This window comes from Phascolarctos cinereus, unplaced genomic scaffold, assembly GCF_003287225.1.
Source record: "Phascolarctos cinereus isolate Bilbo 61053 unplaced genomic scaffold, phaCin_HiC Scaffold_9;HRSCAF=440, whole genome shotgun sequence".
NCBI classification, from domain to species: domain Eukaryota; kingdom Metazoa; phylum Chordata; class Mammalia; order Diprotodontia; family Phascolarctidae; genus Phascolarctos; species Phascolarctos cinereus.
This window is the reverse complement of record NW_027556402.1, coordinates 213588945-213604315: the sequence shown is the minus strand read 5'-3', so window position 1 is coordinate 213604315 and position 15371 is coordinate 213588945. Positions and strand designations below refer to the sequence as shown.

General features: G+C 37.6%; 1 protein-coding gene across 1 annotated transcript in view; it reads left to right on the top strand.

Annotated features, from left to right (window-relative positions):
• Positions 1 to 15371, top strand: part of SBF2 (SET binding factor 2) — a 494333-nt gene that overhangs the window by 284404 nt on the left and 194558 nt on the right. Inside the window, 3 exon segments of the mRNA XM_078148119.1 lie at positions 1030 to 1234; positions 5258 to 5367; positions 10724 to 10873. Coding sequence (XP_078004245.1) covers positions 1030 to 1234; positions 5258 to 5367; positions 10724 to 10873 — 465 coding nt within the window.

Genomic DNA, 15371 nt, shown 5'->3' with positions numbered 1-15371 from the left:
CCAATTCTTCATCTCTGTAATGAGGAAGTTGTACTACTAAGTTGGCCTCTGAGGATCTCTGGATCTATAATTCCATGATCCCATGACCATGTTTTACCTTGACCAGAATGGACCTTTACCCTGGCTGTTTAGGGTTGTGGGGGATGTTGAGGCCAAGCAGCAAGAACACTGACAGGCCAGGGAGTCAGAGCACCTGGGATTGGATTTCAGCTCCTCTGCTTACTTCCTGAGAGATTTTAATTAAGTCCTTTTAGCTCTCTTGTGAATAGGCTCTGAATCCTGGGAAATCCTGTAGTGGAATGCATAAGAAAGGTAATTCAGCACACTGTATTCAGCTTTGAATTGTGTTTTCTGAACTGTATTTTCAGCTTTGAATGCTTGTGGGTGACTCAGAATGTGGACAGCCAGCCTGTGCTTCTCAGAATCCCATTCCCCAACTTGTCAAATTAACAATCTAACCCTACACCATCTGCCCCTCCTCCACACTTTCTCATTTCCCATGATCCTCCTGGTATTCAGGGCCTCCAAAATCAGAGTTGTCCTTGACTCATCCTTCCCTGTTACCTTCCAGTTATGAAAGCCCTACAACATAGCCTTACTTTCTTATCAGTGGTAGCCATTTTTGTTTGTTGCATGGGCCCCAATTTAATCTGTTGACTTGATTATATTCAATTTAATTTTGTGCTTGTAGAGTGCTGTAAATGTGAATTGCTATTATAAACTGCTAAACTGAAGTCAGCAAACAAGTAAACAGCATTTATTCATTTTATTATTCACTGTTTGTGGGAAGAAGCAATGAGACTAGGTAGGATATACAAAGGATAAAGACATAGACCCTGACTTGAAAGAGCTTCAAAATGAGTATGTCATGAAAGATTACCCTGAAAGAAATTGCTGGATTGTAATAGACTAATCTTTTTTTTTCCATTTCCTGCCTGATCTTCATTTTCTCGTTCAACTTGTTCCCCACACTGTTGTTACATTCAATGAACTGTTGACATAATTTTCCCTAAATTTACTCTTTTGCAGGAAAACCCAAATCCTCACATGGCATTCCAGAAAGTTCCACGCCCCACAGAAGGTTCACACTTGCGAGTTCACATACTTCCTTTCCCGAAGATTAATGAGGCCAGGGTTCAGGAGCTGATACAGGAAGGTCTTGCAAAGAACCAGCTTGCGCCTCCTACTTCTCGAGTGGAGAAGAAATGTGTTGTGCCAGCAGGCCCACCTGTTGGTATGTGTATTGGGCTCCTTTTTGATGTTGCTTATGTTGTCTTGTTCATTGACTCAGGCTCTTTATAAGAATTCAAAGCTCTAATTCGCTACTGTGTATACCTATGAGGATTAAGAAAGGCCAATTTGAGAATTTTTAGGCAATTACATTTTTAATGGATTTGTTACATAATTATGGTTAGTTTGATTCTTTTTTTATAACTGTCTTGGGACAGGTAGAAGGGGAATTTGTTCCCAGTTGAATTTAGTTGGACAGTAGCCTTCATTTGTTTCCTTTTTTGTAATCTCCTTCTCTTCAGAATCCTCATTTGCTTCATCAGCATAATTTAGGCCAAATTCTTTCCTCAGATTCATGTGGAAGGTCCCACTGGACTCAGTGGGAGCTGCACGTGTGCATCCAAGAATCTAGCCCCAGCAGCCCTTCCTGTAAGGCGAAAATAAAAGTTGGCAAAGCCTGCATCCTACTTGCTATTTCATTACACACGAAAAATTGAAAATGCTTCGTTATACAGTTAGTATTTCATAGACTTGCAGAATTGCCTGTACCACCTGAAGCAGATTTTAATCTTTAAAGATTTAGAAGCTAATTAGTTTTAATCTGCTCGCTGAGAATTTCAAAGAAGGAAAAAACCCAAAGAATGAAGATGAATGAAAGTGAAATCCTGGTATAGTGGAAGAACCCCAGATTAGGGATTCAGAAGAAACAGATGTAGTCCTTGACTCATCACTGGGGCACAAAGAGAAGCCTGGTCCCTGGTAACACTGGCATGGCTTGTTCTTCACGAATCCATGCTGGCTCTTAATGATCAGCACCTCCCTTTATAGCTGCTCACAAACTATTCTTTTAATCATTTGTTCTGGAATTTTTGTCAGGAATTGCAAAGAAGCTCATTAGACCATTCATGCCTCATTTTAAAAACTGTAAGATTTGTTCATTTCTAATCCTTAAGTACCTCTTTCAAGCTCTGCAGTTTTTCATAGATCATTGACAGCATCCCAGCAACAATATCAATGGCTTGTTTTTGGTAACTTGGGGTATATTTTCTGTGGAGCCATTTCCTCATTTACCTGGGGTTTCAGTTCCTTGTTTACTGTTTCTTTTCTACATGTACTGCCAGTCTGAAGATCTTTCCCCTTAGAAAAAAACAATAGGATTCTGGGAAGATGGCAGAGTAGGTCAGAAAATCCTAAGCTCTCCAGATTTTCCCCACTAAGGACTGATCAAATAGCACCTCAGGGCCAGCATAAAGCAGTAAAAATAAATGAGAGTAGGGGCAGAACAGTGGTCCTCCTGGAACAATTGGAGAAGATCTGAAGAAAAATCCGGAGGAAGAGGTTTGGTCCCTGTGAAGAATAAACACCTCCAGGCTAGTTCTGCTTGAGTAACAAGCCCTGGGGTTAGCTGGGTTGGGAGGCTGCTGTCACAGGAACTTTTACTCCTGGGAGAGTGAGGGGAGTTGGGCATCTGGACCAGGAAAGATTGAGGGACCCTGTCCTGACAAGGAAGGCCAGTGGAACTCTAAAGAAAAAGAGGAAAGTTTGGAAGAAGGACACGTTTAGGGAGAAGATAATCATCTCTGTTTTGGGGAAGAGGTCATCAGATGTCTCCTGGAGCACATCCAGAGATTGTGAGCGCACTACTTGGTAGCCTGTTCCATTTGTTACAGCTTCAGTTCAGTTCTTCATGTGAAACCAAAATCTGCCTCCTTTAACTTCTATCTGTTGGTTCTAGTTTTGGTCTCTGGAGCTAAATAGAGTAAGTGTAATCCGTCTTTCATATGGCAGTCCTTCAAATATTTTAGAAACAGTGATCGTACATCCCTGTGTTGGGAAATAGAATGTCAAATTCACCCAGTGCTTGGAATTCAATTAATCAACAAGTATTTATTAAACAGATTATTATGTTACTGGCATTGTACTAAGCCCTGAATAAAGAAAGAAAAATCCCAAACAGTCCCTGTCCTCAAGGAGTTTACATTCTAATGGGGAGGGCGGGGGACAACATATACATAAATAGATACATGCAAGTTACGTGCAAAAGAGATGAAAGGTAGCTAGTCCAGCACAGCAATTCCCCTTACTGATCCTTCCAAGCCTTTTTAACTTTGAAGTTATCATCAAGGAAAGTTATCAGCTGTTCTACTTTTCAAAGACAAAGAATTCTAACAGATATCCCAATAATCCCCTGTGTGTGCCTATTATCTTGTGTCTCTGTACTACTATTATGATTAGCTTCAGGAGCTTCTCAGCCAATCTCCTCTAATAGCTAGTTGGGGTTAATATATTAGTATCACAATGTTCCTTCTCTTCCTCTGTCCACTGATCCTCATCCAATTTCTTTCCACTTTGTATCTCTTGGCTGATGCATAGATTTCTCCACAAAGCGTATATCTTCTTCACATTTAGGGTTACACTCTAGCCTTTTCATCTAATCTGTTTCTTTTAAATAAACATGCTTCTGTTATTATATTCCAGTCTTGAATCACACCCTCACCAAATGATAACTCTGAAGTTGTGCTGTCTCTGTTTATTAAGCTCGGTTAGTTCACTTAGTTTATTACCCATATTCTGTGTATAGACATCTGAAGCTATGAGTGTCATTAGTTCTTCCTTGAGTCATTAATTTAATAAACATTTATTAAACACCTACATACAGAACACTATGTTAGTATCTGAAAGCAATAATATTTTAGATAAAAGCCCATTTCTTTGGGAAGCATTAAAGTTAAACTGTACTGCGGTAGCAGGAATGGAATAAGGCAGAGAACAGGTGCAGAAGAGGTATTACAGAGGTGAAAAAGGAAGAACATTGAATATCGAGGGAGAGAAAAAGGAAGACAGAGAAGGAGGAGAGACACAGAAAGAGATAGAAAGAGGAGGGAAATGGAGGGAGAAAGCAGAAAAGAGTAAGAAAGGGGAGACAGAAAAAAAGAAGGGGGAGGAAAGGGAGAAAGAGAGAAACCACACATTACCCCATCCCCCCCAAAAAAAAATTCAAACTTGAGCTACTGAGTGAATATTGATACTACAAGCAGGATTAGTGAAATCAGAAGGAGCAGGATTTTAGATAAGGATAACAAGCTCAGTTTGGGACAGGTTGAGTTTAAAGTGCCAGTGGGACATGTAAGTAGAACTATCCTAGGGACTTGGAATCATGAGTGTGTGGCTCAGATGAGAAATTAGGTTTTTTTTGTTTTTTTATTTAATATGAGGCAATTGGGGTTAAGTGACTTGCCCAGGGTCACACAGCTGGTAAGTGTCAAGTGTCTGAGGCCAAATTTGAACTCAGCTCCTTCTGACTGGAGCTCTATCCACTGTGCCACCTAGCTACCCTGTCAGAGGAGAGATTAGAATGAGAAATGGAGATCTGGTAGTCATCTATGTTCTTTCTTATTGTCCCTTGTTAATTACTTGACGTATTCACTACAATTTTTCCTACAACTTTATGCAATTCTCTAATGTATCTGATTTAACAGATATGCACAGGCAAGTTTCTCTTTTACCCTCCATTATTAGGTTAAAACCTCACCTGAGACTTTTCAGACAGCCTCTTTCCCTCAGTTAATTAGATGGCCCTAACCTAGTAGATTTTATTATCTGAAGTTTAAAAATAATAGCAAAATGTAAAAATTTTCTTAGAAGCATACTTCCTTTAGGAAATTTAGAAGTATTTAATTTATTTTATGGATTATTGCATTATTTCTCTTCTTGTAAAGTTGGAAAGTAAGTTTTTCTTAAGGCTTTTCAATTTACATCAAACTTGTAAGCATATATTTTATCATTGCCTAACATCATTGCCTTGCCTAAGAGCCAGATACCTCATAGAGATCTAGTATGTGAGATCTATGGCACTGATCCTTAGCCACCCCAACACTCGCCCGGTGACTGCACAGCCAGAAGAGCGACATAGAGTAGTGCAATGGGAAGTGACCGTGGACTGGGATCTCAGAAGGCTTCAAGCAGCATTCTTTTGGTCTTTGGGTCTTCTGAAGGTAATTGACTGATATTTCTGTTTCTTTGCTAGTTTCAATCATGGATAAGGTGACAACAGTGTTCAACAGTGCTCAAAGACTGGAAGTTGTTAGAAACTGCATCTCCTTCATATTTGAAAATAAAGTATTAGAAACTGAAAAGGTAATTTTTTAAAGTTTATTTGCCAAAGTACGTGTTTGCTTGTTTCCATGTTAAATTTACTCATGTTAAATTACCAATGAACCTTTCCACAAACCCTGTCCATTTTTCTTTTACCAGATTCATGACCTGTTTTGGTAATTTGAAATGAATATGATTATGTATCCAAATTAAAACTACAGAAGATGATATTGCTGCCAATTAAGTTCCACATATAGTTCTTTATTTTATTTAACCTGGCAAGAGCTGGCAATGAAATATTATTCTTGGACTTTTCAGAAAATTTTTTTCAAAGTTTTGGCATAATTGTCTGCATTGTGAAGGATTTTAGCTATTCCACAGAAGTGTATTTTACAGATACCTAAAACTTCTTTAGTTATCAAAACTTATTTTCTTTTAACCATTTAGCATAGAATATTTATTAAAATATATTAAATTCTTTTCTGCTTTATTAAATAGAGTATGCAGAACAAATTTTTTGACCTTTAATCTTGTCTAGATGATTCAGAATCTTTCCAAGTACCAAGTGTTATACTGTGTATTGCACATTGAGCCTTTTCAGGCCTATTGAGGATTGCTGGAGTAGATGACTCTCTTTCTCTCTCTCTCTGTCTCTCTCTGTCTCTCTCTTTCTCTCAGGTGGCCCCGAGCTGCTGTGCTTATGGGGTTCTTTTGTCTGCTTTAGTAGTTTTCTGATCTTCCCCCATTACTACCATCAGATTTTCCCTTCTTGCTGCTGTCACTGTTCCTATCTCCTTGGTCTTCTCCCAGTTCTCTTTAATTTGCTGCTTTTTAATATAATTTGGAGAGAGATAGGTGGCACAATAGAGAGAGTGCTAGGCCTAGAGTAAGGAAGACTTATCTTCCTGAATTCACATCTGGCCTCAGACATTTACTAGCTATATGACCCTGGACAAGTCACTTAACCCTCTTTGCCTCAATTTCTTCATCTATAAAATGAGCTGGAGAAGGAAATGGCAAATAAGCTTCAGTATCTTTGTCAGGAAAACCCTAAGATGGGATCATGAAGGGTCAGACACAACTGAAATGAATGAACAATAAAATATAATTTGAACTGAAGAACCAGATAATGAAACTTTTTAGAATTATATATAAAGTGAAAATAAATGGTCTGTGAATGAAAAGTTGAAGAGCTTCCTTAAGAAAAGTACATGAACTTTTGTGCATGAACTTTATGACAGCTATTTTGGCTTCTCAGAGTCCTTTTTTTGCCCATAACTTGGGTATCTATTCTAAATAGTTGAAGTTTTTAAGTGAGACATTAATATATGCTCTTTTCCCCAGTAGATTTATTTGAGTTCTTTTCAGATTAGAAAATAATTTTTCTACAAATCAAGGGTTGAACTACAGTTAAACATCTGGTCAGAAAACGTTGATACTTTGAAAGATCCATGATTTTGTTGGTATAGGTATTCCTTACCCTAAAGCTACTAACAGCCTTTCCATATTCCAATGGATGCAGAGCCAGGATCTCAGCACCAAGTTGCCAACCATCTGTTGATGAGATTCTCTTTAGCTGAGCTGGTCCTTGGGTCAAGGTCTGTCCCTGGGCCCATTTAAACAAAATGTCCCCCCTGAGGAGGACTCCTTAGAGCTTAAGTTCTGCTGGCATAACTTGTGAGAACCCAAGATTGATTTTTAATGAGGGACTCTAGCAGAGGCTGACCAATTTCAATATGTAAAAGCTGTTGCTTTTCAGAGTTTTCTGATTATCTTTGTTATAGAGAATCAGCCAAATTTATGTGAAAGTCTGACTCATGGTCTTGTAACAGTAGTGAATTATATGACAAACTTTTTCATAAAATTAGTACACAAGACCTAAATAAGTTGATCTTCAGTGATTCCAACAGATACTTATAATTCTACTTCTAAAGGTGGATGTGAAATTTTTACTATATTTGCTTCCTTGTAACTTAAAATCAAGTGACAATCTCTCTGTTTAATGTCCCCTTCCTACCCTAAAAGCTGTGATTTCAGTCATATAGGAAACTCCCTGCCCCAGAGAAGTTTAACCCTTTCTCTGCTAGACACAGATGTAGAATTTGGCCTGTAGTTCCCAGCAGTTAAGTGACTTGCCCAGGTGCACAGTTAATATGCATCAAAGTCCCGGCTTGAGCCCCAGATGCTCCTAACTCTAATGCCTCCCCTCTGCTTACTATAATGATGCCTTTCTCAGGAGTCTTCATTTGGAATCTTTTTTTTTTTTTAAGATTTTTTAAAATTCATCATGTCTCTGGCCATGTTGTCTCTCATGCTGGTTGCTTTTCTTTCATATTCCCATAGAATGCTAGACCAGGAAGACACATATGCATATTCCTTGCTCCCTGTCATCATTCTCAGCTCCTCCCTCTATCACCAGTCAGCAACCCCTTCTCCTTTGTGGTTCACTCCATCTCTCTCTAGTTCATAGAGTAGATTCTTGTGGCTGTACTCAACTGGTCTCTAAGTCAGCTTTCCTTTCTTTCTCAATAAGTTCAGGATCAAAAAAAAAAAAGTTCAGGATCTGGCTCAGTCTCCTTCCTTCATACTTGGAGATTTCAGTTTGTATGTTGTTGTCCCTTTAAACAACCCCACCTCCAAGTTCTTCACCCTCTTCAGCTCCTATGAGGTACATCTTAATTCTATGTCTAACACTTAGCTCATGCCTGAAACATAGTAAGTGCGTAATAAATGTTGATTGATTACTTAATGTCAGCCATACACAGGCAATGGCCATACATTATGTCTAAGCATCACTCATAACTTGGTCATCTCTCAGGTTCGAACTTCAGGATTCTCTTCTGATCATAATCTACTGTTCTTCCATCTTATCTTCTGCCTCACTTTTCTTACCCCAGAAAACTTCTGGCCCTCCTTTTCTCCCTTCTCTCTCCCTCCTAATCTCTCATCCAAGTTTGATCTAGCCTCACTTTCTTCCCTTTATAATTTTTACTCTATACGTTGACCTCCACTCTTGACTCCCTTATTCTGTCATTGTTCTGCTGTTTACTCTCAGCTGTCACTGGATCACTCCTACTGTCCTCCTTATCCACTTTTACTCTTATGCTGTTGAATGTGACTAAAGGAAGTCACACAACCACACCAAACAAATCCCTTATGGATTCATGCTATTTCATCTCAATTGGGCCATTACTGTTGCAGTGGCAGTCCTTTTGTTCTTCTTTGATTTAACTCTATCTCATTCCCCTTAGCAGTTGTTCAAAATCTTCTCATCTTTCTTCAAGACCACAATTTTACCCTATGGTCCACCAATCTCAGCAGATATAACCTTCTAAAATAGAAAACTGAGGCCATCTATCATGAGTTGTTTTTTTCTACTACTCTGCACCTCAAAAGCCCTGTATATCTTCACCCATTATCTGCTTCTTTGTGCCACTCTCCAAGAATGAGATCATCTTGCCTATACTCTACTTCTGCCTGCTATCCCATCCCCTCCTTTACTTTCTAGAAAGTTTGCCACATCCGTCATTCCTTCTCTTTTATCTTCAATCTCTCTTTTCTGCTAGGTCCTTTTCTTCTACCTACAATTATGTGCCAGTCCATCCCATCCTTAAAAAACAAACAAACAAACAGAAAACCTTCCTGTTGTTTCCTCAAACTGCCATACCATCTCTTTTTTTTCTTCTTCCTTTCACTGTCAGACACCTAGAAAAATTATCTCTGCCTCCACTTCATCAACTACTCACTCTCATGTAATCTGACCTCTGACCTCTGCTAAAACTTTCCCAACTCAAGTGACTTCTTAGCAGTTAACTCTGATTATCTTTGCTAAGGTTTAATCCTCCTTTACCTTGCTGTGCTTCTAACATTGTTGAACACCCAGCCCCCTTTCTCATAGATGCTTTTCTCTACCTTGGCTCCCATGACACTGCTCTGTTGGTTTTCTCCGTCACTTACTTTGCTTGTGCTTCTTTGACCATTTCTCAGTTTCCTTTGCTGATCATCATTGCCCAGCTAGGTTCCCTGACCCTGGAAAGCATGTTTGTTACCTAGAATTCTCTCTTAGGCTCTCTGTTCTTCACTCTTGGCAAATCTCATCAGCAGGCTTGAGTTCAAGTGTTATCTTCGTGCAGATGACTCCTACAGACCTCTTGATTGTCCCATTGGCATCTCAGATTCTATCCAAATAGAAGTCATTATCTTCCCTCCAAATGCCCATCTTCTAAACGTTCTGAGGCAGCTAGGTGGTACAATGGATAGAATGCTGGGCCTAGAATTAAGAAGACGAGTTCAAATACCACCTCATATACTTACTAGCTGGGTGACCTGGGGCAAGTCATTTAACCTCTTTTGCCTCTGTTTCCTCAACTGTAAAATGGGTACCATAATAGTATCTACCTCCAGGGTTGTCGTAAGGATCAAATGAAATAATATCTATAAAGTGCATAGCAAAGTATCTAGCATGTTGTGGGTGCTATGGAAAAGTTAGCTGTTATTATTATTATTGTCATTAAACATTCCCTATTGATGTTAAAGTCACCGCTATTCTCCCAGCCACCCAAATTTATAGCTTCAAAGTCATTCTTATCCCATCTTCCATATCCAATAAATTGCTGTATCATGATGCACATTCTTGATCTCTCATATCTTTCCCTTTCTCTCCATTCACATTGCCATCACCCTAGTTCAGGCTCTTATCTCCTCTTGCCCAGACCCCTACTGGTCACCCTCCATCCAGTCAACTCTCTCTCCAATCTAGTCTCCACATAGTTGCCCCAAATATCCTTTATGTGACAAGGTTCTGACCCTGAAAGCCATCAGTGGCTCCCCATTGCCTTTAGGATAAAATATACGCTCTTATTCTAGTGTTTAAGGCTCTCCACAAACTGGATTCTACCTACTTTTCCTGCCATATTTGCTTTTTCATGAATTCTGTTCTAGCCAATTTAGGCTTTCTCTGCTCTCTTTTCATTCACAGTGGCTGTCCCAAGAACCTGGAATGCATCACCCCATCATCTCAGTTTCTCAGACTTCTGGCTTCTTTTACTGCCCAGCTCATGTGCTGCTTCCTACTCAAAGCCATTACTTTATTCTCCTTCAAACTGCCTTTTATTATGTTCATTCATGTACATATTCTGTTTGTGCATGCACACACACAAACACACCTGTAGTAGACTGTAAGTTCCTTGATTGTCCGCCAGAACATAGTTTGGAGTCGTTTATTTGTTTGTTTCCAGTAACTAACAGTGCTTTTTGCATGGTGGGTATTTAATAAATACTTCTTATTCAATTGAATTATTGTTTTAAAATGATCTCCTGTGGGCTATGATTCACATATTTATTTCAGTAGAATTAGGGTTTTGGTCGTATGAGTAAAGTGAAATTTTCTTGTTCTCAGACTCTTCCTGCTGCATTGAGAGCCCTCAAAGGAAAGGCAGCACGACAATGTCTTACCTATGAATTGGGTTTACATGTGCAGCAAAACCGGGCCATACTAGATCATCAGCAGTTTGACTACATTGTAAGGATGATGAACTGTACTCTACAGGTAATTTGTGCTTTTTCTTTCAGACCCCTCCCCCCTTTTGGGAATGATATTTATTATCTGAGATTTAATAAAAAACTATCTGTGAAGTTCTTAGACTTTCCAGAGCCAAAATAGTAAAGAGCCAACATCCACACCATTTCTGCCAAATATGCTTATTCAGTGTTTGGCATGAATATTAAGTTTCCTTTCCATCCATGCTAGATATTGGATTATTCTATTAATTTTACAAACAATGTCTTTGGAAATGAAAAGTTATCTTACAAATATTATAGTGCATATTGCTTTATAGAATTGCTTATTCACTTAAAGACAGTTATATTACCATCGTGTTTTTAAGTCTTGGTTTTTATGAAGGGTTGGTAGCAGAATAGAAGGTCAAACGATGCCATAAATGTAAGGATAAATGTATTTTCTGGCACCTGTTAGCTCAAGTACTAGGTACTCAAGGATACTACATGTTCCCATAGATAGAGCCAGCCAGGAACAGTTTTAGTGCCCAAAATTTACAGTCTTATATAGACACACTTTACATTATTCCAGCTGCTCTTGCTCTTCAGATAATCAAGTTTGTCCCTGTTTATTAAGAAACTAAGGGAATGAAGAGAATATGTATGGCCTCTGTTCTTTTTAATCTTCCCATAATTCCAAAGCCAGTAGTAAATCTGGGATGGGTACATAGGTAAATAATGAAATGCATTTAGAGCAGAAGATAGTAATGTGTTAGGACTACCAGAGCCAAGATCCTCTACAGACATTCCAGTAAAACTTAATGAGAATCACCTGTAGAATCCTCCACCCAATACAGGGATGGACAAGATAGGATTCTGCAGAGAACCTTGAGTAGATAAATGAGGTAAGGTGGAAAACACTGCACAAAGTAGCCCCAGACACCTGAAGAGGAGTGCTTTGGAATTGAGCCTGCCTGGAGTCTAGCTACACCCAGAAGGGAAGTGGGAGAGGAGAGGAGGAGAAGGAACAGCCCTGGTTTAATAGAAAGGCCCATCTATGAAGACGCCATACCAGGCAGCCATAGCAGCAGCACAGCAGCCAGAGAGAAGGGCTTATCCAGAGCATCTCTGAAGCCCTGTAACAAGAGGGAGTTCCTATGCAGAGTCTAGCATCAGAGTAGCCCCCAGAGCCTTGGCCAGACTCAGAACCAGGCAGGACTTCCCCACACCACTTATGATTGCTGGAGCTGAGCTTCACACAAGCATCCCCATCTTCTCCTCCTTACCACCTTCCCTCCAGCCTAGATACTGGGGCTGCTGAGATCAACAAACAAAATAAAATAGTAAATGCTATGACCAAATACCTTGGATTTAGAGATATCCTGTGAGTAAACCTGAAGGATAAGAGCCTTCCCACAACAATTAGGTGAAAAGCCTCAGGGAGAAAAAGGCCTGGCTACAAAGATTATAGATTACCTGGAAGAAATGAAACAAGAAATACAAAATGAAATAGCAAGACAGGACAGAATGGCAGGGAGAATTGGCACTTTAGAATAGATGATGGAAAATCTCACCCGAGAACTGAATGCCCTGAAAATTTGAATGGATCCAATAGAAAACAATGACTCAATGAAACTATTAAAATAAAAAGATTGAAAAAAGAGAAATATAAAAAAAATATGTATTACAAAAAACTGACCTAAGAAGCAGATCAAGGAGAAATACCTTAAAAATTATCATACTATGTGAAAATCATGATTTTTAAAAATTTCCTGAGTACCATGTTTCAAGAAATTATAAATAAAAACTACCAGAATTCTTACAACCAGATTTCAAAGTGAAAATAGAAAGAATCCAACGATTATCTACTGAGAGATACTGCAAAATGAAAACTCCAAGAATGTCATAGTCCAAATCCAGAGATTTCAGGTCAGAGAAAAAAATGCTACAGACTGCCAAAAAGAAAGAGGTCAAGTTGCCAGAAGCCACAACAAATATCACCTATTACTTTGCAACTACTACTGTAAAGGAGAGGAAAGCTTGGAATATGTTTTTGCAAAAGATGAAGGCTTACAACGAAGAATAACCTATCTAGAAAAATTAAATATAATTCTGAAATGGATTTTTAATGAAATAGATTTCCAAAAAAAGACCAAACCTGAATAAACATTTTGGAAGTGGAAATGCAGGAGCCAAGAGAAACATTGAAAGGTATGTACATTTATTTAATTGGTTGGAAATATATGAAACTGAATTTTTTACATGACAATAAGGGGGAAATAAATTTTTTTCAAGAACCTAATATCTTTAAGGGTCTTAGAGAAAAGTTAGTAAGACAGAAGGCCACTGGGTGGTTTTGTGTTGTTTGGATGATTGTAAACAAAAAAGGGGTGGGAACTGTACATCAACATCAACAAATAAAAAAAGAACAAATCCATGATTGAGCACACAACTGAAAAAAACAAAAACCTTGAGCTATAAATTAACCCCCCCAAGTAAGCAACAAAGAAGACATTCTGAAAATTAAAAAAGAGATTAATAAAATTGAAAGCCAAAAAAAGAGCAAAAGCAAAACATCACATTTATAAATAAAATAAGGAGCTGATTTTTGAAGAAAGTAATAAAATAGTTTAAAAGTTAGCTAATCTGGTTGTAAAAAGAGAGGAAAACAATTGTCCGTATTACAGATGAGTAATGGGAGTTCACAAAAATGAAGAAGGAAAATATATTAAATGATTTTTCTCAATTATATATTAATAGCATTAATAACTTAAATGACATGTACAAAATATCCAATACAAAATATCTAAATTAACAAAAGAAGAAATAGAATATTTAAATAACACAATGTCAGCAAAAAATTAAACAAACTATAGTTAACTCTCAAAAAAAAAAAAGACCTCAGGAAAAAATCAATTTGCAAGTAAATTCTCTCAGACAGTCAAAGAATATTCCAACATTGTATTAACTGGGTGCAGAAGTAGAAGAAGATGGCACCCTTCTAGTCTCTTTCAAATATTGTCTTTATATCTAAACGTAGGAGAAATAAAGCAGGAGAAAAAACTGGGTCATTTTCCCTAATGAACATTGAGGCAAAATAAATAAAATATTAGCAAATAAGTTATATTACATATTAGAAAGATTATACACTATGACCAGGTTATATTAATACTAGGAATGCAATAACATAAGTAAAGCTATATAATAAATCATATTAATAATAAAAAATAAAAGCCATGTGATTATATTAATAAATGCCTAAAAGACTTGTGATAAAATTCATTAACAGTTTCTGTTAAAAGCTCTGGAAAACATAAGAATAAATAGATCTTTCCTTAATATAGTAAATAACATCTGTATAAAACCAAGAGCAAATGTTGTATATAATAGGGAGTAGTTAGCAGCTTTACCAATAGGATAAAGGGGAAAGCAAAGTACTATTTAACATGATTCCAGAAAAGGAAATTAAAACAGTACGACAAGGAAGAAAAATTGAGGGAATAAGCATAGGTAAAGAAGAAATCAGTTATCACCTTTTGCAGATATGATGATTTATTTTAAAAGCCCTAAAGTCAATTAGAAAATTAATTGAAACAATAAACTAAAGTTTCAGTATATAAATTAAATCTATATAAATTACCAGTATATTACCAACAAAACAGACCAGAAAGAGCCAGACGGAAAATCTATTTCAAAATGACTACAGAAGGTATAAAATATTTGGAAGTCTATCACCATAGGTACAAAATTTTTGGAAATTTATCAACCAAGATACATCCAAGAACTATGAATCAAACTAAATAAGGACAGACCTTGATAATTAGCAAAAATATTAATTACTTATTCATTACTAATACTACTTAATTACTTGGGATGAGCCAACAAGATAAAATTGACAGTATTTCCAAAATTAACTTATTCAGTGCTGTACTAAACTACCAAATGATTACTTTGTAAAATTGAAAAATACATATGTGTCAAAATTTATTTGGGAGAAAATAAAGTCAAAATTCTCAAGGAAAATAATGGGGGGGAAAAGGGAAGCAACAGAGTCTATCAGTACCAGATCTCAAATTATTCTACAGAGTAGTGATAATTAAAATTATTTGGTACTGATTAAAAATCAGGCTGATCAGTAGAACAGATTAGGTGGCTTGGTTGGTGGTTGTTCATTGTACTCAAAGACAATCAAAATGACATCACTTTGTCAGGGTCAGTGTAGAGTGTGACCCACTGTAGCTGATCAGACCAGTACTAGTTGGAAAACTCTATTAGAGGTTAGGCACAAATAGCCATATGAACGTTTGGGATGAAGATGTCTCCAAAATTGTGCATCTCACGTTTCTTTTGAGCTATTCCAATTCTGCTTTGCTCATAGAACACAGTACCTGCTTTGGTGTGGGCACATCATACTGGACGGTCCTGTTCCATTGTCTTCTGTGTCCCACAATTGATACCAGAGTTCTTCAGAGAGACCTTGAGTATCCTTGTATTTTTTCTTCTGACCTCCTCGTGAGCACTTGCCTTGTGTGAGTTCTCTGTCAAATAGT